Source organism: Notothenia rossii, assembly GCF_949606895.1.
Source record: "Notothenia rossii genome assembly, chromosome: 4".
Classification (NCBI taxonomy): domain Eukaryota; kingdom Metazoa; phylum Chordata; class Actinopteri; order Perciformes; family Nototheniidae; genus Notothenia; species Notothenia rossii.
In genome coordinates this window covers 88,095,407-88,121,180 of record NC_136902.1, presented here as the reverse complement: position 1 = coordinate 88,121,180, position 25,774 = coordinate 88,095,407, and the positions used below count along the sequence as shown (strand labels likewise).

The following is a 25,774-nucleotide window of genomic DNA, read 5'->3' as shown; positions in this document are numbered from 1 at the left end:
CGGTTATCTCCATCTCTTACCGTAGCTACTGCAGCTATTCCCATGATACTGTTTGAAGTATGATGAAGCCATTTCCAATCACATTTGACTAGTTATGAAATAGAAGATTGACATTCAAATTAAAAAATGTTTTTCTTGTTTTGGTAAAAAATAACATAATAACAACAATGTCACACAAATATTGAATCAGATACAAATATAAATTTGGGATGTTTTCGACGGAACTGATATAAACTGTAACCTCACTAGATGGCGGAGGCATACTGTGAAATTCAATTATTTTATCAAACAAATAATTCCAAAGTCAAGAACTGATGAAGTTAATCAGTTTCAATTCGGAGAGGACACAACTTAACTCTCTAACTTAAAAGAGTTTAACCTCCTTATTTAATTTTTTAGGGAATAAAAAAACACAAATTGAGGGACATGTTTCTTAAACTTTCGAACACCAAAGATACATTTTTGCTGAAGGTTGAACTGAAATATCCTCTATTCCACTGCTGCCTGCTGCCCCTGAGGCTGCCTCCAGATTTTCCTCCTGTTGAGTTTATTACCCACCATCTTTTTCACTTGGTTGTCCCCAGCACAGGTGGTCAGTCGCCCCTGAGTTTCCCTCTGTTTGGCTGGGCTGATGTTGGGCACAGCTGTGGAAGGACACCAGAGTGTGATGTTCTGCGGGTAACCACAGTGAGGATGTTTGATTGGATGGATTTTAACAAAGTCAGTTTTCTTTTGACACTGTCCAAAGTAGCTAACTTGAAGTTGGTGCAATATCTACTTTTAAAGTGGATCAGCGGTATATGAAAGGGTTAGTTTGAAACAATAGTGCCAAAAGTCTGCAAGATGTACAGGGATTACAGGAGGGTTGTTCTTCGAAAAATATGGAACAAACGTGAAGTTGCACGCAAGGATAAACAGATACAAATTGGAGGTTAAAGATGAGATTACAGTGACTTTGGACCATCACAATCTAGTCAATTCAACATTTATGGAAATCACGACAATGGGAATTACTGGCAAAACATGATTCCTTCGACGGAGGCATTAAAAAACATGTGTCATGACTTCAAGGTGACTTTTTACCTCATCATTGTATTACTGGTGTTTGTGCCCAATTTAAAGAGGACATGTGGCGCTCATTTTAGGTTCGTAATTTAATTTAATTCTTCTACTTTGATGTGTTTAAATCTAACCCTCTTTAATAGTTTCAAGCTCATCTTTGCCCTGCATCTGGCTGCAGATATATGCCCTGAATCTAAATGTCAATGTGCTACCAACCAAGAATCACCTTGCAGCTTTTCTACACTATAACGCACTTAAATGTATAATTTCATATACAGTATGTCTCATTGTCAACTTCTATGCATTCCACACCACAATAGGGCCCTTGCTCGGGAGCACTTGGGCAGTATTCATTTAGAAATTGAAAAGCTTCCCAGAAAGACACATTCCCCCCCGCCTGCCATCGCATCGCCTGCAGATAACACACAGTTTTGAGGAAAAGCAAGTGATCCACGGTTTTGACCTTGAGGAGGGTGGAAGCAATTTAACCCCATCAGATGGTGTGAGCCGAGAGGCAGTTGTTCTAAATTTGGAGAGCAGAGGGCCGTCTAGTCATCTCTACGACCGTGTGAGACGAGCCCAGGGACACGCTCTAATTCTATCAGTTTCTCAGAGAGAGAGGCCACCAGACGCTGTGCGCTCACGCCTGTCCCTGCATGGTCATCAGGAAACAACAGGAGGATTAAACAGGTGTTGGAACTCAATCATTAACTTCTACAACATCCAACCTGTTCATAAAGAAACGATAATAAGCTGAATGAATAAAAGTCAACTTTCAGTTTGTGTGTACAGACAGAGAGATCGAATTACCGTTTCCCACAATCCTGAATGCAAACATTACAAATATATAAAAATATGTGTACAAAAAAATATATACCTGTACATACACAATCAACAGACACATTTATAAAGTACATATGCACACATTAAGACATAAATAAAAGCACAACAATCAATATATCCAAAATAACAGTCACTTCAACGTGTTTGAAATGTGTTCTAGTTTATTTTTTCCGGATGTTATTTTAGTTTTAGTTCAGGCTCTGGTTTCAGACCCCATTTACACGGGAGCGCAAACGAACCGAATTCGGTTTCAAAAAAGTCTTCCGTTCACACGAGACCACTTGAAACGCTGTAGTACATATGCCGGACCTGTAAGTGGTGCTGTACTTCTGCCACAAAATACACCAAAAGCAGCGAAGAAGACCCCCGAGCATGGTTGCCATGGTTGCCATGGTTACCCTTCTGTTTATTCTCCACGGTGGATTTAGCAAACATGTAGTTCATGTAGTTCTCCATGTCCACTTGTTGCTGATGGTTGTGGTAGAGGACCTGTAGATTTAGGAGCACTAACATCTGTAGCATGGTGGTCAGTAGCAGACAGTAGCTACTGACCATGCTACAGCAGTGAGCAGCAGAGGCTGTTGGCGAAAACACATCAGCAATGACGCGGGTGACGCGGGGGTGAGCAGCAGAGGTGGGGAGAGGCGGGGCTATGGCTTCATCGTTATCAGGAAATGATCGTATAGGGCTTACACACGGAGCCGGTTGGCCCCCAGAGCGTTCCGTTTGCAGATCTATCCACCTTGGGACCCGTTATCGTTTGCGGGGTCCGTTTCCGCAGTTCCGTTACGGCCTCGTGTGAACGAACGGGCTATACGAAAGAGAAAAGTAGCAGATACAACCATTTCGTTCTCGTGTAAACAGCGCCTCAGAGAGAAGGTGAAAAACATAAAAGGGCCCCTTTAATCTATCAGCAACAGAAACAAAACAATGTGACATTTCTGCAAATGGACTAAAAACAAGAATTAAAGGCCATATTTTCTTTCAAAATAGGGTCACAAATGGCAAAATGAAGGTATTGTCTTTGGTTTCAATAAATGCTGTTGAATAATCTGTGCATGATGTTGACATTTAGCAGCTCCTCTTACAAAAGGTCCTCGTCGTCACACTCGGTAAACTGATCAGAACAACAGATAAGCAATTGACCAATCGGTGGTACTCTCCAGTGAAAAACACTCATTATGTCGAGGAGAAATTACAAAAGGAGCCGGCCTCTCGGTACTCAGATAAATGTTAGAGGTGACACATGAAGGGCAGAGAGAGGAAAGTGCTTGGTTGGATCCGGGGGGGGCTGGAAAAAAAACATTCATTCAGTCATTGTCAGCTCTCATTGACTTCCCATTTCTTATACTCGACTGACTGCGTTTTTCGGGCAACAATTTTCATCACATTATGCCTAATAGTTTGGAAAATATTATGTTTGACACTGGAGGATACCAGATTGGAGGTAAAAGGCTAATTGCCCTCCTCTGATTGTGCCGCATTACCGCCTCAGCTGAAGGACATTCAGACAGGCTCTGGTATCGCCTTTTGAATTCAAAGTGAGGCAGAATTTGAAATATATAAACTCATGAGTACATAGATTTATTTCAACAGTCAGGCAACGTGATATTAGAAATAGTAATAATATACTTGCACCTTGATGCTGGATGACATGATTTCTGGGAATACATTTACATGGAGTTGAATGCGTCACAGATACATTAAAGAAACGAAAGATATATTATATCTCATATGGCGCTGAGGCTGTTTTTGAAGTCTCGCCCGATGGATCTAGCACACCTCAGTTCAAGGGGAAATTATTTCAAACAGCGATGTGTGTCAAGATTGTTTGAAACTATATATATATGCTTTCCAGCTGATTTCAGGTCTAGAGAGGAGAGAAGGGGGAAGGTAGCAGCAGGTACAGCAGATCTGGGGATTTAAAGAGACAGCAGGATCCCACCTGTGTGAGTTTTGAATTGTAAACATAGACAGTGACTCACATAAGGTTTGCTAAGTAATGACGAGCAAGGTTACAATTAGCAGTGGTGGAAAGTAACTTAGTACATTTACTCAAGTGGTGACTCAGAGGTGGAAGAAGTACTCCTATTCTCCTTAAAAGTAGTAGCAATACAGTCAAATTACACAGAGATTATCAGCTTATTATTTATCAAAGAGGTTTGAACAGAACACAATTTAACTAACTTCAAGTATATACACTGAACAAAAATATAAATGCAACACTTTTGTTTTTGCTCCCATCTTTCCTGAGATGAACTCAAAGATCTAAAACATTTTCTATATACACAAAATAACTCTGAAAACGTGCAGTTTTGCTTTATTGGGGGAATCTGGGGGGGTCCGAAAACCAGTCAGTATCTGGTGTGACCACCATTTGCCTCACGCAGTGCAACACATCTCCTTCGCATAGAGTTGATCAGGTTGTTGATTGTGGAATGTTGTTCCACTCCTCTTCAATGGCTGTGCGAAGTTGCTGGATATTGGCAGGAACTGGAACACGCTGTCGTATACGCCGATCCAGAGCATCCCAAACATGCTCAATGGGTGACATGTTAGGGTTAGGGTTAGGGTTTAACCCTAGGGTTTTCTGACCCCCCCAGACCCCCCCAATAAAGCAAAACTGCACGTTTCAGAGTGGCCTTTTATTGTGGCCAGCCTAACGGCCCGTCTACACTACAGGCATGAAAAAATCTTGGAGCTGGGCGTGTCTGAAGCTTGGCGATTTTTTGCGAGCAACCAATCACATGAATCTCCCGCCCCCGACATACAAAGCAATAGCAATGTTAAAACGAAGTAAACTGGATATAAACTCTCCAAACAGGCGAAAAAACTATCAGTTTCACCCACTGTCTCTGCCACCTCCCTCCATGCCTGGTTCCTCCGGTTTGTATCCCGGTAAATAGTTCTGGTCGTAAAGAACCGGGTGATTTGCTACCGTAATTTCTCGTTTGGAATATGAGGAATCAACTGCGGTCTGGCTCTCCCAGCTTGCACGCGGTTTGATTGGCTGCGCTTGCACTGGCGGGATTTGCATAAACGGGATTTGATTGGCTGATGCCAAGCATCGATGAAGTGAGCAATGGAGGCAAAGCAACGGAGGCAAAGCAACGGAGGCAAAGCAACAGAGGCAAAGTTGAACATTGTTCAACTTTTGATGCCGATAGATGCTCGTGATGCTTGCAAAGCCATGCCATGCTCCCCACAATGCAGTTCGGCGAAGATTAAAAATCTTCTACGTCACCCCATTCAAGTGAATGGGCGAAGCGTTGAAAGCATTTTTTGATGCCTGTAGTGTAGACGTACCCTAAGGCACACCTGTGCAATAATCATGCTGTCTAATCAGCATCTTGATATGCCACACCTGTGAGGTGGGATGGATTATCTCGGCAAAGGAGAAGAGCTCACTATCACAGATTTTTTCAGATTTGTGAAGAATATTTGAGAGAAATGATTATTTTGTGTATATAGAAAATGTTTTAGATCTTTGATTTCATCTCATGAAAAATGGGAGCAAAAACAAAAGTGTTGCATTTATATTTTTGTTCAGTGTATATTGATAAGTAATGAAGAGCATGGTTACATTTAGCAGTGGTGCAAAGTAACTAAGTACATTTACTCAAGTGGTGACTCAGAGGTGGAAGAAGTACTCAGAAATAAAGCAACTTTCTAAAACTCACCACAGTTTAAAACCCATTATAACGGCCCGTCCACACAGCAGCGTGCATTGCTTCAACAGAGATGTTTCCCATTCACTTTTAATGGGGTGACGTCAAGCTTTGCCAAACTGCATTGTGGTTCCGTCGCGTTGCTTTGCCTCCGTTGCTTTGCCTCCGTTGCTTTGCCTCCGTTGCTTTGCCTCCATTGCTCACTTCGAAAGTTGAGAAAAATTCAACTTTTCAAGCGTCGACGGAAGCGTCAGCCAATCAAATCATATGCCAGTACAAGCGCTAGCCAATCAAACCGCGTGCTTGTGTGTTTGGGGCGAGAGATCCATGTGATTGGTTGTTGGTCGCGCGCCAGACACGCCCACCGGCAAGCTTCAACGCACGCTGCCATGTGGACGTACCGTAAAGGATCGATTCGCTACAAGTTTGAACAAAAAACACAACCTTTTGCTTACCCCTATCTCACAATGATTATTCTGGATAACTTCACTGTGGACAATTTACATTATACATACAGACCGATATTTTTTTCTCTTTATTTAAGTACGATTTGAAATGCTGGACTTTTACTTGTGACAGAGAAGCTTTACTATGTAGTCATCAAAACATACTTGATGTACCAAAAGTAGCTTTTGTGCTTAATGGCCATTTTAGATACATATATAAAATGACTTGTGTCCATCACAGCTTGTAAAGGTCGAGCTCATTTTAATAACTTGATATACTGCTGCTGGATATTTAAACATATTTAAGTCCAAGTTTTTGTATTTCCTGATTATTATTTTGTATTAGCTTAGAATCTGGAACGGTAGAGTAAATAAAGCTTTTCAAATAAATGTTTTGGAATTGAATATGGCTTCTAAAATGGTGGAGTTGTATAAAATAGCATATATTGAAAATACTCAGGTTGAATACAGTACATACTTAAGTAAATGTATCTTCCCCCACCGACTGCACTTATGTACAACTTGTACCTGTATACCTGAGTTTTTTCTTTCTATGCCACTTTATACTTCAACTCCATTTATTTCATGGGGTACCTTTTACTATTTTTTGTGATTTTGGGCTGAATAAATAAAATGTGATTGATTAGTTTTGACCTACTTACTTACCTACATTAGATTCAAGATTCAAAACTTTATCGTCATACGCACAGTAACCACAGTGTGCATATGGCAATGAAAAACTTAAGTCCCAGCCTCCTCCAACAATGCAACATAATATATATAAAACAAATAAAACCAATAAAATAGTGCAAGAAATGACCTACAGTAATACCTTCTACTTTTTCTACTTGTATCAATGCAGTACTTTAACTTGAAATTATTTACAGTGTAGAATTACTTAACTAAAGAATCCCCCAAAAAATGTCCATCACTGGCACTTAGTTAGACGTATATAACTATGTATATGTTCGTGACTGAGACCTTCAACTCCATTCAATTCAAAGGGCTATTTTGGGCTACATAAATACAATTTGATTGATTCGATTTGACCTACTCCTAAAAAGTATATTTATCTGATACCTTCTACTTGTTTTACTTCTCAATGCAGTACTTTTTATTGTGATTGAGTATGTTTAGAATGACTAAATGTACTTAAAAGTCCCATCATATGCTTTTCTGGTTATTACCCGTCCCCTTGTGTGTTATGTAGCTTTTCCTGCATGTAAACGGCCTGCAGAGTGACAAACCCTCAAATTACACCCGGTTGCTAAAAACGCCATTGTAAAACATAATCACTGATGTTCCGCTGTAACGGTGGTTGACTCATCAGAACAGAGTGGAAGAGCTGACCAATCAGAGCACAGTGGGCTCATAGGGAGGTGGGGGGGCAGGAGCTCCAATAAAGCGTGTAGGACAGAGTGTACATGCTATACAGAGATGCTGTATGAGAAAACCAATGTGAGTTTGGAACATTGAACAATGTAAATATATTTTAGTAGACCTCAATGATGGAATTATGATCACTGGAAATGGGACCTTTAACTAAATAATTCAAATGTACTTTTCAATCACTGGCACTTAGTTTGATATATAAATATGTATATGTTCGTGACTGAGACCTAAAGTCCCCCTAAAGCAGGAGCTCAGAGTACGGGATCTCAAGTGGGGTCTCAGCTGTGTGTGTGTGTGTGTGTGTGTGTGTGTGTGTGTGTGTGTGTGTGTGTGTGTGTGTGTGTGTGTGTGTGTGTGTGTGTGTGTGTGTGTGTGTGTGTGTGTGTGTGTGTGTGTGTGTGTGTGTGTGTGTGTGTGTGTGTGTGTGTGTGTGTGTGTGTGTGTGTGTGTGCACTGTGGTTTGAAACAGCAGCCGGCGGACAGTACCACAGTCCCAGCTGACGTGAGGACTGCGTCACATGCCATTAAACGTGCATTCGGGTATAATGACGGGTGGGATTGGAGGGGAATGAGGCAGAGGATGGGAGAGGGGCGCAATGCAGGAGTGGAGACAGAGGAGGGAAATAGAGACAGAGGAGGGAAAGAGAGACAAAGGAAAGAGAGACAGAGGAGGAAAGGAAGGCATGTTTTTGCACACCATGACAGAACAGAAAGCCTTCTTCGAAAGGTGTTTGCCAATGGGAGCCTTTCTGCGCTTCAGAGGCAGCAGACAGTGACTGTTGTTGAGTCACTAATTTAAGAAAAGCTGTTTGGTGTGTAGGATTTGCGCGGTGGGAAAAACAAAGCTTTCCCTCTGAGCACTCTCACATCTGAGACACTTTAGTTTCTACCCTACACCTGCTCAGCTTCTGTGGTACAGAGGCACAGTTCATTGAAAATATAGATTGCAAGAAACACAGTATTGTTTTTAAAGAGGATACATATTGCTCTCTGGGGGAGTGTGTGGGAGAGAAAGTCCCTCTGGGGGGATCACAGGGATTTGAGGTTTTACAGACCATTTAGATCAGGGGTGTCAAACTCAAATACACAGTGGGCCAAAATAAAAAAAATGGGTTCTAGTCGAGGGCCGGACTGGTTCAATGTTTATTGCAGAACTTATTGAAATGAACTTATTGCACATATTAAACCTGGAACTAACAAAGCTTAAATGATTGCCTATAAAAACAACATTAAACATTCAATAATCAGTTGCATTCATTTCTTATGGCTCTATCTGCAGCTTCTCCAGAGTCATTTCTTATGATTACATTTTCCCACAGGCCAACAACAGCTTCAACAAAACTATTTCCCTCAAAGAACAAACCAAACATGCCCTGTTGTCGTGAGAGAAAAAGTGCAGAAGGAAACATCCATTAAAGGTCGTTTTCTCAAAATGAGTTTTTTCTCCTACTCTGAGCACAAAATTTCCACTTCAGTAGCACGTAGACACACCAAACCTTCCAGTTATATTCCTATCCATATTCTGAAGGCTTTTACAGAAGGGTTTGTTCATTTATCATTCATAGCCTGAATTATATAACATTTTATACCTAAAAACATGGCGAAAATTGATATTTTAGGGCTGTTGACAGTATTTTCTGATTTATTTAGTGATAAAAAGAGATATAAAAAATCCCTTCTGTAAAAGCCTTCAATTCTAATATGACAACAAAATGAAACAAGAATTTTGAACCTGGCTTTATCCAATAAAAAAAATGTGTTTCCTGAAATGTGTTAAAATATGCGCATATTTAATGAGATTATGACTAATTTGCATATTTAAACATGCTATTTCTGAAAACTTGTAATACAAAAAACAATTGCCTTGTTGTAAGTAATTAACTGGAGAAATTTCTAGCTGATATCTTTAAGTTAAAAAAATTACCCTATTCACCTGTAGTGTCTCGCCTTAAACTCAGTGAGCTGCTCTGTGATGCTAGTTCAGATACTTGGCATCTCATCTTGGGTGCAAGGTCATCAATGTTTGGGCTCAGGCTCTGAGCTGAGGAAACCCTCAGGGTGGAGTGAAGGTGTGCGTGCAATATACCGGCGGGCTAGATCTAATAGTAATTAGAAATTATCCTGCGGACCGAAATTAAATCCACCACGGGCCGGATTTGGCCCCCGGGCCTTGAGTTTGACACATGTGGGTTAGATGCACAAAAACCTATATGACACACTACAGGAAAGAGAAACTCCCAAAAGCATAATGAGGCCTCTTTGAATATGTGTTAAAAGTCACATTTGAATGAAGTATTGTTCAGCTGCTGAGATGTCTTGGTATACAAATCGTATTCTACAGACTTAACAAAAACACATTTGTTCGATACAGATCCTCTTGAGAAAGTTACACCATGATCTTGCACTATATTTTTCAATGATAATGAGAATAATAACAATGAATGACATCACAATTACGATATTAGTTGGAAAAATCGGAATTCATAATTGTTTGACTGAAGTACAATCTCCCCATTGAGTTTGTCCCTCTCTTTTTGTCTCCCTCAGATCTGCTTTGTGAATCTGGACCCTCAGAAAACAGACTATCGCGACGACAAAAGCATCAAGGTGAGCATAATCCTCATCCCTTTTTTTTCCCGCCTACTTTTAATCTCCCAGGAAATCTGTATTTCACATTATAATCATCGGCTCAGTTGCCATGGAGTCAAGATCATTACCCAGAATTAGAGGGCTGATTGGTTTGGATGATGTGCAGCGTTTGCAGCTGGCGGTTGGCAGCATGGCACATGGCTGAAGACTTCTCACAGAAATCATTTTATAATTATGTGTTGGAAGCACACAGCATGCATTTATGTTCAGTTTTGAAAAAGCTTTTTTCTTTTGATCATCTCACACTGTCAATGTGCTCCGACAGAAACTGGCTTCGGTGTCTCCAGACCTGCCAAAGATGGTGGAATTGCTGACTGTCCACCAGCCCAAAGAAAATGAGATCCTACTTCTGGGTGGGCTGGAGGCCTCAGAAACCTGCCAAACACTCCCCCTCTCCCCCTCTAAGGTGAGTCTTTGAGTCCTTACAAGTATATCCAGCCTTTAAATAGCTGGAAGGTGGTGCAAAGCAGAAAGTGCAAGCCCTTGCTTTGTGCCGCAATTGTGTGGCGCAGTGGGTTGTGCGTTGGTGTTCGGATCAGGGTTCAAACCCCACTGCAGTCAGCATGTCGTTGAGTCCCTGAGACACTTCACCCCAAATTGCTCCTGTAGGGATTGCCCACAGTATTGAGTATGTACCAGTGAGTAGTATGTCGTTTTGGATAAAAGCGTCTAACAAGTGACATGTAATGTAATGTCATGTGTAATTAGGTTTCATCCTTTGGTGCCAGGAAGAAATCCACTGGAGCCACTTCATTCATTTAATCTAGTTATTCTAACCCATTCACTCCAATACAAACATCTCACCCTCTGTAGCATAGCAGGCCTACTTTTTATGAAAAACATGTACAATTTCACACTGCTTTGAGGATTTAAACAAGTATAGAAAAACAAACTATAGCAGCTGAATAATATCCCTTTCTGTTTTGATCTGTATTAATCCCTAAATCCAATATTCCCTTGCAACCACTGAACATTCACAGACTTTTTATCCACCAAATAAATCATTGTATAAAAACATTGTTAGAATCAATACACAGCCTGAGGAGACAATTAAACTTGCATGAGCATATCTACTGAATTAGTAGTATGCGGAAGAAATGAACCAAAACAGACATTAAAGCTTCATAAACTCACTGAGTAAGCAGGTCTAAGATGTTTATGATACCATATCTCATATTGTGTGACTGTATGTGTTGTCTAATGTGTGCTTTCATCATTGGTTTGTATTTCTCTGAGCATGTATTAACATTAATGTGGCTATTCCTGGGGTTTCATTTAATTACATTTTGATCATTTTTAAACATTTTGAAGCCATATGAGGTAAGGTGAGAGTGTCCGGCAAACATTTTCCAAAAGCACGCATGTAGATGCTGTTTGGTTCCACTTGAAAACAAGAAACTAAATCGTTCCAAAATCCAAATATCAGCTTTGTGAACCGGTATTCAAATGTCAAAAGTAAGGTGTCAAGAATATGATGTCAAAAATAACCCAAATGATGCGTCCCGATACCATTCATTAACTAAAAGTTGCCCATTATCAAAACATTATAACATACTGTAAATCAGGGGTGTCAAACTCAATTTCATCACGGGCCACATCAGCATGAAGGTTGCACTCAAAAGGCCGGTTGTAACTTTAAGACTATATAAAAATACATATATAAATATTTAATAGATATAAAATAATGTATTATATTACATTATTGCCTCTGCATTGGATTGTTATCGGATAGGGTAATAACTTCATAATTAACTACGTCTGAAAGCAGAAGTCTAGGGGAAATAATTGCAAGTCTCTTCAGTGAGAATGTCACAAAATTATTTAAAAAGAAAAGCCAAATTCTGGAAAAGCAAAAAAAACGAAGTGACATTTTGAGAAAAAAATCTAATTCGGAGAAAAAAGTGCATATTTTGAAGAAAAAAAGTCAAATTCTGAGAAAAAAGTCAAATTTGAGATGCATTGTGGGACATGTAGTTTATGGGCAACCTGCTTCTGTAAAGTGGAATGTAACCGTATAATAAACATATTATATTCTTTGCAAGCTCTCGTGGGGCCACATCAAATGAAGTCGCGGGCCGGATTTGGCCCCCGGGCCTTGAGTTTGACACCCCTGCTGTAAATACTAGATTGCATTAGTATCTTAACAGTTCTAAAAAATATACTGTAACTCAAAATGTATCTGTTGGATATACCCATCATGAATCATAAGCTATATATGGCTCCATTCTACATGATCAAGCATCAGATGTATTCTATGCATTACATTAATAAACACAATGTACAACAATATTATTATAACTGCCGACTTTTATTCCATATTTTATTCCTTTTTATTCCATTTCCATTTAAATACTGTTATATTTTACTATATTGTTTTGTTATTTTAAATATGTTTTTAGTTCTCTATCTGTGTTTTACATTTTTGTTAATTTTTGTTTTTCTTTTATGTATGCACCTGGACATCAAACTCCTCGCATGTGTCTTAAACCTGTTTCTGATTCTGATTCTGTTGCCCTCAGGCCGGCCAGCAGCAGCACAGAGGTACCGCAGTGTGTCTGGTTCAGTGTTCAGCACAGAGACGCTCCACCCAACAGAAGAACATCATCTACGAGATCAACAAGTTCCTGATCGGTCTGCAGTGGGGGAAGGAGCGCCAGCTGCAGCAGGGCCGAGCAGCCGGGCAGCGGCTCGACGACGACACCAACCGCTCCATCTCCTCCATCGAGGAGGACTTCCTGACGGCCTCCGAACACCTCGGAGACGACAGCGAGGACGATGGCGTCAGAAACGGTGAGCCTCCTTCCCTCCACCATAGAGGTTTGGTTTTCAGCCGTGTAGGAGCCGCATGTAAGGTCTCTGTGGGTTTGTTTTTGTATTACTTATTATTGGTGGTGGGCGTGTTCACCGAAGCTCAGGGCAGAGTTCATAGTTGTCATACCTGACAACTCTCACCTACTCACTTGGGTTTTTGCATGGATAGAGAGAGGGGCTGAGCCGGGGAGTGAAATATTCTGTTGATCGCAATCCCACTTCCATCACCCTCAAGTCAAAGTCAACTTTATTGTCCATCTTTCAGTTTGTGTGTACAGACAGAGAGATCGAAATCCCTTTTCCCACAGTCCCGAATACAAAAATACAAATAAATATATACAAATATCTATGCAAATATGTATATACCTATATACACAATCAAAACACACATTTATACATATACACACATTAAGACCTAAATAAAAGCACAACAATCAATATATACAAAATGACAGTCACTTCAATAACTTTGAGAAATGTGCATTAGTGCAAGATTGTACATAGCAGCGTAAAAAGTGACTGGTGCTGGATTTGGGTGTCTGAGTCTGTGTGGGGTGTTAACGTCCAGGTCCAGTGGGGGCATGGGGGAGAGGGGGGAGAGCCATCGCACTAACCGTAATTGGTACTGGATTGGATTGTATTTCTTTGCTGTTTTTGTGGAATAATTTAAGAACTAGGGAAGAGAAATACAGCTACATTTGACTTTTCTATGAATTCTGAGATTTAAGTGGGATTTCTGAGAAAACATCTGAATTCTGAAAAATAGATGGATACGTTTATCCTGACGGTAAGGTACATTTGTTTAACTTAGTGCAAACATCATTATCTACATCTATGTGAAGAGTGGTTAAATATCTCATATCTCATTTTTAGCAACCGTTGAAGTAATGGCTGTTTTCCTACTCTGCCTTTCTTAGATAGATAGTACAAATATGTCAACAAGACCCTCCAGAAAAACGTGGGCAAAAATCCTTGATTATGCGATTAAACATGCAGGGTTTTTATGTGATTTTATGCTGTGAAATTGCGGGAAGTTGCGAAATATGCTAAATATGCGGGAAAAGATCATATATATTTTTTTAAATATTGGGCTGTCTTATTTATTCTCTCTCACACACAACCTGCCACTAACGTTAAACCCCTTTCCTATTCAATTAAACACATTCAATGTTTATTTATTGTAAAAGCAATTGGGCTATTTTAATCTCACACACACACACACACACACACACACACACACACACACACACACACACACACACACACACACACACACACACACAGACACACACACACACACACACACACACACACACACACACACACACACACACACACACACACACACACACACACACACACACACACACACACACTTCTCCGCCTCATTCTGTTTTCATTTACTCGTTCGTTATCTGACCAGCTTCCATCTTGCAGGCTACTCACTTCGTTTCTTGTAGCCCTCGAAAGGGTTTTGGAGGTCGATGCCTCGGTGAACGTGAGTTGAATGGCTTTCTTGTCCGCAGCATCAGAAAGCATTTTCGAATGTTTGAATGAATCAAAGTGGGTCGTCACCGTCGATTTTCTCTTATGCTCCAACACACAGTTGCACGGGGTGCAGAATAGTTTCCCCCCACTTTTTGCCCGGTCTTTAGTAGAAATGTTCATCGGTAAATGAGATGGATTAGATTTTTTCATCTTGGTGTTTTCTCTCTCGTGTGAGCTCCACACGTTCACTCTATACAGTGTTGTTTACCTTCTGTGATGCGCGAGCTGATCACGTCACGTCAAGACGAGTTAATCTTTTTTTCAACTTTGTGTGGAAAAATGTGTGGATTATGCGGCCTTTTGAAAATCTGCGCCATTTAGCTGATTATGCGGTAAATTCTGCGATCGCAAAATCGCGTTTTTCTGGAGGGTCTAATATCTAACTAAAACTATTACACACTAAATAAGTGTTTAAGTTCTAAACATTATTTTAGACTTTTGAAATTGCAGTTGTATAGAGAGCACTGGCAGATTTCCCTATTGACTACGAATGCATGATATGAGAGAAAGTTATGTATTCAAATGTTGTTATGTTGTTGGTGAATTAAATGAGGGGAAATGAAAGACCCAACTCCAATATTCAGGGAAAGGTAAAACAAGGTTAGGCTTTACTGCTGTGACACTTTGCAAACTGATGGAGCTGCTCCTTAATCAGTGAGGACATGTTTCATTCCCTGTCCTCCTCTGTTTTTCTCTGTCTCCTCACAGAAGCAGAGAGTGGTGACCTGGCAGAGAGCTCGGCTGAGTCTTCACACAAACACTGTGTCAGGCTGTCATGTCAGAGAGCCCAGCTGGCCCACCATCAGAACAGGGAGGAAGCAGAGGGGAAAAGGGGAGGGCAGCATCGGCGAGCCAGCTTCCACACTAAGGAGTCAGCTGGTCACTACGCCACCAATCTGGCTGAGTCGGTACTGCAAGACGCCTTCATACGCCTCTCTCAGGATGAAACCTCCTTTGTCTCAGAGGCGGCCGTCAGCGTGTCCCTCTCTAGTCGTCCTCCCAATGCCACTGGTTCCTCAAAGACCAAAGGGCCTTCCCAACAGCGCACCTGCTCCTTTGAACTCCCCAAGATTGTTATAGTTCAAAGCCCGGACAGTTCTGAAGGGGCTGCCGAGTGGGCTGAGACCCATGTGTCTCATGTGCCTCACCAGGATATCCCTGCCAACGCCAGTGAGTTGCCAGAGAAAGGGAAACAGGCTGACATCCCCCACCACAATGGAGGGCATCCATCCAAACATGTGGAGGTAGCTTTGGCCTGTGCTGCCAGTATCATTGGCACCATTACCAACCCGCAGCTGACCGAACAGCTGGCCATGGAATCGGCTGAGGAGGAAGACCCAGAGGAGGATCTGAATGAACCAGAGGAGGGATCTGACTACTCCTTCTCCTCAGCCATGTGTGGCATGGCTCAGGTAGCTGGTGCCGTAGCGGCTGTGGAGCTAACAGAGGGGTCAACGGAGTGCGGCGATTCTGACGAAGAGTCCGCCGAAGTCTACACGGCGTCTCGTGGTCTGATGTCTGCGGCCGAAGCCTCTGCGGCCGTCACGCTGCACTGCAGTGTGGCAGAGGGCACCAGCGTGGAGGCGTTTCGGGCAAACATTGCTGAGGTCCTACACAGGGAAGCAGCTGAGGTACTGACTCAACCGCAAGGCTACAAGAGTATCGCCCATCTGCTGGAGGCCACGCATAACAAGATAGTAGATGGCATTACGTGTCCAAAACAATCCTACATGGATGAAAGAGAGGTGGATGACTTAATAAATGAGGTGGCAGACAGCTTGTTCAAGCATGCTTTCGAGAAAGCAAAAAAGAAAAAAGAACTGGAGGGTACCGGAAAAGATGCACCAGGCCTTCAGGTTTTCCTGCAGGACAGCGTTAACAACCTGCTGTTCGATATCCTTTGTTTGACACAGAAGAAAATAAGTCACGTCTCTAGATTTGACCAAGGGCCATATGACACACAAGAGGGTGATACGTGTGCTAGGGAGCCTCCTAACATTAAGGAGAGTAAGGATCCATTAAGTCAATTACACTGCTTAGTTGGCCATAGCCAGTCCACTAACAGTGAGAACCACTGCAGCGCACCACACTGCACAGATAAGCTTCCCATGTTTCCTGGGTGGAAGGATAAATATCTGCTTGAAGAAAATGATCAAATGTCATTTTCCCCCACAGCTCACAGCAAAGACCAGCATCAGTCCTCATGCAGACAAAGTCAGTCTAGATCTTTCTCTGACCCCCAGCAGGGCAGTGGTCCTATCAGAGAACCTTTGAGTGAAATCCAGGTTCACAGCACAGAGAGGAGAGGACGTCTAGTGACAAGCAACGACAGCCGACAGTCCTCTCTCACCCCTCAGTCCTCTCTCACCCCTCAGTCCTCCCTCACACCCCAGTCCTCCCTCAACTCCTGCAGTTCTCTTCTATCTTGGAGAATGGATTCAGAGACTAGGACACCCATTAATTGCTATGCAGATGATTTGTCTGCCACAGTGGTGTCAATGGCCACAGAACTGGCAGCCATCTGCCTGGAAAACAACACTGGGAAACAACCGTGGTTCTGTGCCCTCAAAGGGTCGTGTCCCGATGGGTCAGAGGCCTACTTTATCCCTGCTTGCCGCACGGTGCTCAGGAGGAAAGAGGCACAGAACAGCAATGCTGCCTCCAAGAAACACCGTGCTCCACGCCTCAGTGAGATCAAGAGGAAAACAGAGGAGCAACCAGAGCTGATGGAGCGCCTGGTGAACCGGGTGGTGGATGAATCAGTGAACCTGGACGAACCACAGGACCCTTTTGCCCTCTTTGCTTCCGAAGTCACGGCCAGGATCATGAACTGCCCTGAGCTCAATGTGATTGATACCTCCAAAACGGGCCTGCCACGCAGCAGGTTGCAGTGTGAGAGGTGGAGCCGTGGGAAGGCTTCAAGTTATGAGAGTATTCCAGAAGAAGACTCAGACCGCTCAGGCACATCCAACACCCTGGGCCTCGGCAATCGCTTAGGTCAGAACTTGAGCCGTGGTAGCTCGATCTCTAAGCAGTCCAGCTGTGAGAGCATCACGGATGAGTTCTCACGGTTCATGGTCAACCAGATGGAGACTGAGGGCAGAGGCTTTGACCTTCTGCTGGACTACTACGCAGGGAAAAATGCCACCAGCATTCTGACGGCAGCCGTTCAACAGGCCGCCTCAAAGAAAAATGGACACCTTAATGTCAGGGCCTCATCCTGCCTGTCCAAACAGTCCAGCACAGAGAGCATCACAGAGGAGTTCTACAGGTTTATGCTTCGGGACATGGACAAGGAAAACAGAGAGTATGGCATCGCCAAGACCAAGGAGTGGAGCAACAGCCTGTTCCCCCCTTCTCCTAGAACTCCTTTCTGCATACGACAGTCCTCCGTCCCAGATCGGCGCTCCTCGGACTCGCGACTGACCGTCAACTCGCCCATTAAGGCAAACTCTTTTGACGGATTCGCCCGGAACATGCATGGAGACACGCTGAATATCTTCCCCACCATCTCATTGTCAGCCACAGGACTGTGTAAGTCCGACTCCTGCCTCTATCAGAGGGGAGGGACGGACCAGATCACTGACATGCTGATTCATGAGACGTGGTCGAGCTCCATCGAGTCCTTGATGAGAAAGAACAAGATCATTGCTGATCCCGAGGACAGTATTGATCTGGGGGCAGCAGCGGACTCTCAGCCCCACGTGCAGCAGTTTGCCAATCGCATGGCAGCTGACATTGTAGATATTGGCAAGTCTGCCATGGGCGGCCAACAAGATGCAGCTGGGGGTTCATCTGGGTGTATCTCACAGCCGCACATGCCTGTTGGGGAAAGAAGGAGGGGGTTCAAACAATCTCACCTGAGTTTTAGTCGGAGTAGGTCCAGCCAGGAGCAGACGGGTACCGGAGTAGGGTCCGGTGACAGCAGTGCGCCCCGTATGAGGGCCCCCCGAGATGTTCCTGTGATCCACATCGAGGGAGATCAGAGGGATGAAGAGACTCTTTCAAACCCAGAAAGGACTGGAAGAGGACCTCAGCATACGGCCCCAGAAGCATCGGTCACCAAACGTACAGAGAGAGCTCCAGCCAACAGCAGCAGGTAGGCCACTGCTAACTTTTTTTTATGACAATCCCCTTGAAGCAGAACGTTTTTTACACCCAGCAACAGAACATTCTTACATGTTGAAAGATTATCTTAAAGAGTAATGATAAGTGAGAAAGTAAACGGTAAAGATTATCCAAGAAAATGAGCAATTAGCAAATGCAATCCTACAACTGTCACGGCTATTTTAAGAGTTCTATTTCACAGACATCTATTTGCTGTAAAAAGTGATTTATTTGAGTAGTGTGTGAGCTTTGACAAACCTTTGGCTGGGCCTGGTCTCCCACTGTCAGGGTGATGTACTGTGTTTGCAGAAAGCTTTTAGTGGCTTCATCTTTTATCCACTGTTGGGCTGATCGACTCACCTTGATCGGTTCTAGCTGCTCTAACACTTGGCTAACCCACTATAACCACTCAGTAGATATTTGGATTACATTGACACAACTAAAATAGCAAAGCATTTGGGTGTGGGTTGTGAAAAGGCTATGTTGATTAATATCATATTTGACATGGCCAGTGGCATTGCAAATTCACTCTAATTCTAAAAACTCAGGTGTCTCAGTGGCCTTTCAGAGGAGGCGGGAGAGTGTTTGCTGACATTTTGGTGGTGATTCTGAGGGTAATGAAGACTGAAGAAGTTAATAATGCATCTCAGTCTGGAGTCAAATGAACCTGTTAGAAATGTATAGGTGGAAAGAGCAGCTAATTTGGGTAGATAGAAGAAAAAAGGTTTTTTCTTATCCACAAATGGGGTCTTTAATTGAGAGAAGAGCTTTAGATAATCAAAACTAAGACTTGTTGAATATTGAATGAGAGGAAAAACAGCTGAAAGGCTCAAGGGCTTCAGGAGAGTCACGCTCCTTTTAACTTAACAATAGATGTAATCCAGGAACAAGTGGAGTGCATCTGTTTGTCCCTTGTGTAAAAGTGAACCTCAATTACTCAGCCTAGCCAATAAAACCTGATTTCCTCCAGGAATTGTCAAGGATGGCAGCCCGAAATCTGCTGACTATGAGCTAATTTAATCCGCTTCTCGGGGAAAATCTAGTGTCGCTTGGGAATGCAGTTTGTTGATGGATTGAAGATATTGAAATGAATTAGCCTTAGGTATACAAATAACAAGCCTTCGGAGCTTGAAGTAAGATTACTGAGATGTATTCTATGTTTATTTTTTAGAGACAAATCGATGCCTTAAAATGCATTTTGAGAGAACTCAGTGTTTACACAGTGGCAGCCACACTGGGCAAACAGCCAAAGTAACCACACATTGCAGCAGAAACTGTGCAGAACTATTGGATAGTCAATCCCACCATCTTACGGTGTGCTCTCCCCAGCAGTGAGAGGGACAGGCCAGCTGTGGCGGGGGCTGCAGTAGTGAAGAGCGACAAGCGTTCAATGAGTGCTAGCAGTGAAGAGAGCACGGGGAGCTGGTCCCATATGACCCCCGAGGATGACCCCCAAGAGGAGACCAGTAGTTTTATCCAGCTGAGCGAGGGGTCAGTAACCGTTGCTCCTGTATACGCTGCTGCTCCCACCCTCACCCCACTCTCATCGGCCCATCGCTAACTGACACCTGTGCTCTCCTGCGCCAATCTACCCCCCCGCTGCTGCAATATCCACGCCTGCTGAGGCGGTGTATGGCAGAGAGCTCTCTCCACGAAGCCCTCTCCATAGTTGGCATACTGTTCGGGGCTAGACCCTGCCTCCACCCCACACACAACCTCCTGCAGCGGTGCAGGGCTGTGACCTCTCACATCCAACACCTCTAGTTCAGAACATTTGCTACACCATCTTCTGCTTCATCAAATTCTCATTCGTGTTAGCTACACCAACATTTTCTACTTTCAGTCACTGCTCTGGGCTTGCTTGTTGACATAAGCTAGGTCTTTTTTTTTTTTATTGAGCTTGCATTTCAGATAGGAAGGGCAGCCCAATCTGAATCTTTAGCCGTATCATGTTTTCTGTTTGTGGGATGTCATGCACTCCAATTGTATATGCAGGTTCAAGGTTAGTTTATTTGTACAGCACATTTGAAGACACAGAGGGAATTCAAAGTGCTTCACATAGGCATTCAACACATAATAATTAAAAACAACACATAATCAAAGACAAATCAAAAAGAAGACAATTCATAAAAGCCATAATATACTGGCTGAAACTAAAGGTGCCCTTTAAACAACCCAAATGATATAGTAAGCATCGTTTACTGCATGTTAAAATCTATTTATATCTTAAGACGTGAAGCTATAGAGAAAACGGAAGTGTGGCAATGACACAACTTTCTTGCTTTTTGCTTTTATTAACTGCTGTAGTAGCTGTCTGCACCACCATTACCCTCGCTGCTCTCTGCAACCTCTCCATGTACCTGCTTACTTTAAATCACCTCATCCCCAGATCCATGTTGTGACCTAAGGCCTAAACTACCACCCCTAATCTCCTCATTTTCATATTCAGACAGGCTTGCTGTTGGACTAAAATCCCACAGCCCTCCCACCTCGAGCGTCCAATCCCTCTTGCAGCTTTTTCGTTGTCAATGTAAATCACCAGCTAATGACTAACATGACCTGCATTGCTGCCCCTGGTTTTTGTTCTCTTCACAAGCCAGTGATCATGTCGGATGCTTTTCATGCTAAACACACTCTCTGTTATATTTGTTTCTATTGGTGAACAGGAACGGGACCAGCAGTGCGTCCAGCCTGGGCCTCGCAGACCTGGACGCTTTCTCCGACGGGCCCACGCAGAGCACAGCGATCAGGTAACTGTCACATGTTGAAAGGAGAAATATGTCTCATTAACATGTCTCTCTGATACCCATAATGACATTTTCTTTCTAATAAGACAGGAAATATGTGGAAAATATATTGCTTTTTCTCATTTTCTAACCTGGAGCAAAGCAGACAGGTGTCATGTGACTGTGACAGGCCGCTGGACTATCACTCATGCATAGAGTTTCTTCATTCTGCTATATTTCCTCCATCTTTATATCCATTTCAACATTTACATCAACATGGAAATATACTTTCCTTACATTACGGTAAAAGTAAATAGCAATTAACATTTTAGGAGACTTGCATTTGCTCTTTTGTTGTGAATTTGGTGGAACATAACTGCCTTTAGCTAAAAATATATGTTTTCCATAGCTTTTCTGGTAGTTACCAGACCAAGAAAAAAGCTATGGAAAACACAAATAACCACAAACAATTTTATTTTTTTGTCTGACCACACAGTTTTGTTTTTATGAGCCTCTACCAACTGGTCGAGCTGGCCTTTTATGGTAAAAGTGCATTTTCAGCAATCATCATATACAGTACAGTATTTGTATGCATCAAACTCAAATAAAACACTAACTGAAATATATTTTTTTCTTTTATGGAAGATGAGCAGTATATACAACCAGATATATTCATATAAGATTATAAATTATAATTGTAAAAAAAATAAAATGGAAAAAAGTAATGTTAAAGGTGGGGTGTGTAATTTATTTCAGAAACACTTTTTGTTATATTCCATGGAATGCTCTTAACATCCCGATAGCAATGAATACATTAAATGCTTTGACAATAAATACATTAAAAAATGTCATCTGTTGAAGCCGTGGCGCTGTAAAAATCACGATCAATCATCTGAGCCGGCCCGGCTAAAGTAACTGGATGGCCTACCTGCCTGTCAGCCTTCCATCTGTGCACAAACTTATCTCGTGCCCTCATTGGTCAGGTGCGCGTTCGTGTGTGTTGGAGGAGGGGCTCTGTAAGGAAGTGGCAGATTTTTTCCGGCTGTGTATTTTCAAATTCTAACGCACTCGAACTGGTTTCTCCAAAATGACCTACCCCACCTTTAAATGTTTTTCATAATAAAAAAAAGACTTTCTCATCTCACTGTATATGCTGAATTGGCCTAACAGGAAACCACTGGCCTAACAGCACATGTCCATATCCTGTGTTGGCCTAACTTGCTCATCTGTGTGCAATTTTGGGCTGAATGCCATGCATGAAAGGTAGGCTACTATATAAATGATTATCACTCTTTCACTCTGAGACTCATAAGGCAGTAATATATTTAGTAATATTAACATGAATCTAGCCATTTATTTACCATGTTTTATTGGAAAACATCTCTGAAACTCTGAAAAAGTCATATTGCTAGTTTACCATAAAAGGCCAAATCGACCTTATATAAACATTAGCATAATCTTCAAAAAAATAATTACATCCTTGCTAAAACTTTTTGTGTGCATCAAGTTATCTAAATATGATCAGTGAGTGCTCTGACACTAAAATATGTCAACAATGATATGGTTACTTTACAAAAGTTGACCAAAAAGAGTGATTTCTTCAGCAGTGATTTTTTAGCATGCCAACTTTCTCAGTGGAAGCTAGCTGAAGGGCTTTCTGTTCAAACCACAGTGACATCTAGAGGTTGTTTTGTGCATAACATGTCAACCAAAGGGTAGAGCTGGCTGAATCAGGTGCTTAAACATTTTTTTTCAACAAGATATCAAGACACAAAATGTGCTCTACCAAATGGTGGCCCTGGCAGTTAAGGGTTAAAACCACAATTCACAGTTTTTACATTTCCTTTTTGTATTTATTTATTAATTAATTATTATATTGTTTCGCACAATTTAAAAATAGTCAAACACTGTTTAACGGATAACCAATGATAAACAGTGGAAGAGGCAGAAAACGCACTTGTTTTGTTTTTAAGCCTTGCCCTAAATATTGTTAAAATTCACAATTTTATAAAATAAAACAAGATCAATACAAATATTAGTATGGATTGAACTAACAATATATGATCTTTAGAGGTGCTGGTAGGCAGATTATTTTACCTTTGGACAGAGACAGGCTAGCTTTTCCCCTTGTTCACAACATTCATCTGCTACTTAGTGATATCTATCTAGTATCTAATATATCATTCCAATAACTTGTATATAGACTCGTATTGCACTATTCCACTTTTTTTTCTCACTTTATTTTAGAACTATTTTTCTTTTTGTATTATTTCAATATAATATACTTTAATATTGCTTTAATATTGTCTGCTTATCTGTATTATTGTGTTGCATTGTTGGAGAAGCCTGTGACCTAAGATTTTCAACGACATAATTACCGGTACTCTCTGTAGCTACACTGAACAAAAATATAAACGCAACACTTTTGTTTTTGCTCCCATTTTTCATGAGATGAACTCAAAGATCTAAAACATTTTCTATATACACAAAATAACCATTTCTCTCAAATATTGTTCACAAATCTGAAAAAAACTGTGATAGTGAGCACTTCTCCTTTGCCGAGATAATCCATCCCACCTCACAGGTGTGGCATATCAAGATGCTGATTAGACAGCATGATTATTTCACAGGTGTGCCTTAGGCTGGCCACAATAAAAGGCTACTCTGAAACGTGCATTTTTGCTTTATTGGGGGGGTCTGGGGGGGTCCGAAAACCAGTCAGTATCTGGTGTGAGGGTTAGGGTTAGGGTAATGTTGTGAATCGAGTGGCCTGTGTTCGTCGTCCATAACATACATAAGGGTTAGGGTTAGGGTTAGGGTTCACTCGATTCACAACATTACCCTAACCCTAACCCTAACCCTCACACCAGATACTGACTGGTTTGGTGCTCACTATCACAGATCTTTTCAGATTTGTGAAGAATATTTGAGAGAAATGGTTATTTTGTGTATGTAGAAAATGTTTTAGATCTTTGAGTTCATCTCATGAAAAATGGGAGCAAAAACAAAAGTGTTGCGTTTAGATTTTTGTTCAGTGTATGTTAGTTTGACAATAAAGGACCTTGAACCTTGTTTCCAGTCTGTATGCTAAGCTAAGCTAACCAGCTATGGTTCTAGTTTCTTTGTTGACCGTAGAGACATAAGAGCGGTGTCAATTTCTTTGTGTAACACTTTTTCAACAAAGTGATTGAGCTTCCAAGATATTGAACTATTCCTAAACAGTATGCTATTGCAACTTTTAATTGCTACTTTTCCCTCATAGTGGGGAGACAGTGAAAGGACATCTGGCGGGAACAAAGGAAAACATCTTTGGTAAGAATATATTTCGAAAATGATCTCTCAACCTCCTATTTATTCACCTCCTTTTTAAGCGTAAGCTGCTCTGCTAACCAGAAGCTGTTGAGTGACTGGAGGAACCGTGCAGTTTGTGCTTGATTAGAGGCGATTCTCTGAATTGAAGATGTCCATTAAACATTGATAAGGGCCCATAGCTCCTGAAGTGTCTCAACATAGAGTTCATCTCTTTTTTGATGTCTAACAATCCAACAAAGATTAACTGGAAGGAGAACTGAGCCCTGGATATTTCTATTTGATGAAGCTGAACATGCTGTTTGATTGCATGCAAAGGTTAGCATGTTAGCATTAATGTTCAAGCAGGTATAGAAGAAAATGAAATGCATTATTTATGGTGCTTTGATGGTGAAGACTGATTGCAAGGTTTGTTACAGTATATATTGTATAGGGATGCTCTCTTACTGCAGCGTTATGTATTGCTTTCTACAACACAGGGTTGCACAAACAAATAGAGTTTTAGTCTTCACAGACCAAAACCAAAACAGAAGCTCATTCCTGTCACTTTTGGATGTTTCAGAGAGCAGTTCAGCGAGGGCATTGGGCGACAGGTTGCTGCTGGTGGTGAACTGCGACCTGGATCCAGAGAGCGTGGACTCGGAGCTCCGAGTGGCTCTGCAGTGGATCGCTGCCTCCGAGCTGGGCCTGCCTGCGCTCTACTTCAGGAAGTCCAAAGAGAAAAGGGTTGCAAAGGTAAGCAAAAGGTCAAGTCTAAAATGTTGGGAAAAAAGGTACTGGTATTAGCATGTCAAAAATAGGGGACAAAAGTCATGGTATACTATGTTTTAATAAATGAATGGTATAGTATGTCAGAAATATATCATAAAAAAAGTCATAGTTTAGTATGTCAAAAATGTAATGAAGAAAATATCGTATATTATGTTACAAATATTTTGCATATGGTAGTATAGAATTAAAAAAATAAATAATTGAAACTATGTAGTATGTTGAAAAAGTAATAGAATAATATGTTTTAATATATAATATTAATAATATATAATATGTTGAGTCATAGTATAGTTTGTTGAAAACGTTGTGTTTTTTAGTTTTTCTTTACATTTTTGAATTGTATTAATAATAGTTTGACATATTCTAACATTACATTTTATGACATGCTTTATGAGAATGTTTTCAGTATTTTTCAATGACTTTTTTTTTACAACATACTATA

At 41.6% G+C, this 25,774-nt stretch overlaps 1 protein-coding gene across 5 annotated transcripts in view; it reads left to right on the top strand.

Moving 5' to 3' along the window:
* Nucleotides 1-25,774, top strand: part of sphkap (SPHK1 interactor, AKAP domain containing) — a 181,079-nt gene that overhangs the window by 154,156 nt on the left and 1,149 nt on the right. For 2 of the 5 annotated variants that reach the window (XM_079674367.1, XM_079674368.1), the window contains 8 exons: nucleotides 9,959-10,018; nucleotides 10,326-10,466; nucleotides 12,580-12,850; nucleotides 15,128-18,518; nucleotides 19,856-20,017; nucleotides 21,193-21,276; nucleotides 24,515-24,564; nucleotides 25,124-25,296. In XM_079674367.1, coding sequence (XP_079530493.1) covers nucleotides 9,959-10,018; nucleotides 10,326-10,466; nucleotides 12,580-12,850; nucleotides 15,128-18,518; nucleotides 19,856-20,017; nucleotides 21,193-21,276; nucleotides 24,515-24,564; nucleotides 25,124-25,296 — 4,332 coding nt within the window. The remainder of the gene's footprint in view (nucleotides 1-9,958; nucleotides 10,019-10,325; nucleotides 10,467-12,579; nucleotides 12,851-15,127; nucleotides 18,519-19,855; nucleotides 20,018-21,192; nucleotides 21,277-24,514; nucleotides 24,565-25,123; nucleotides 25,297-25,774) is intronic. The other 3 variants (XM_079674369.1, XM_079674370.1, XM_079674371.1) reach the window with 3 other exon arrangements.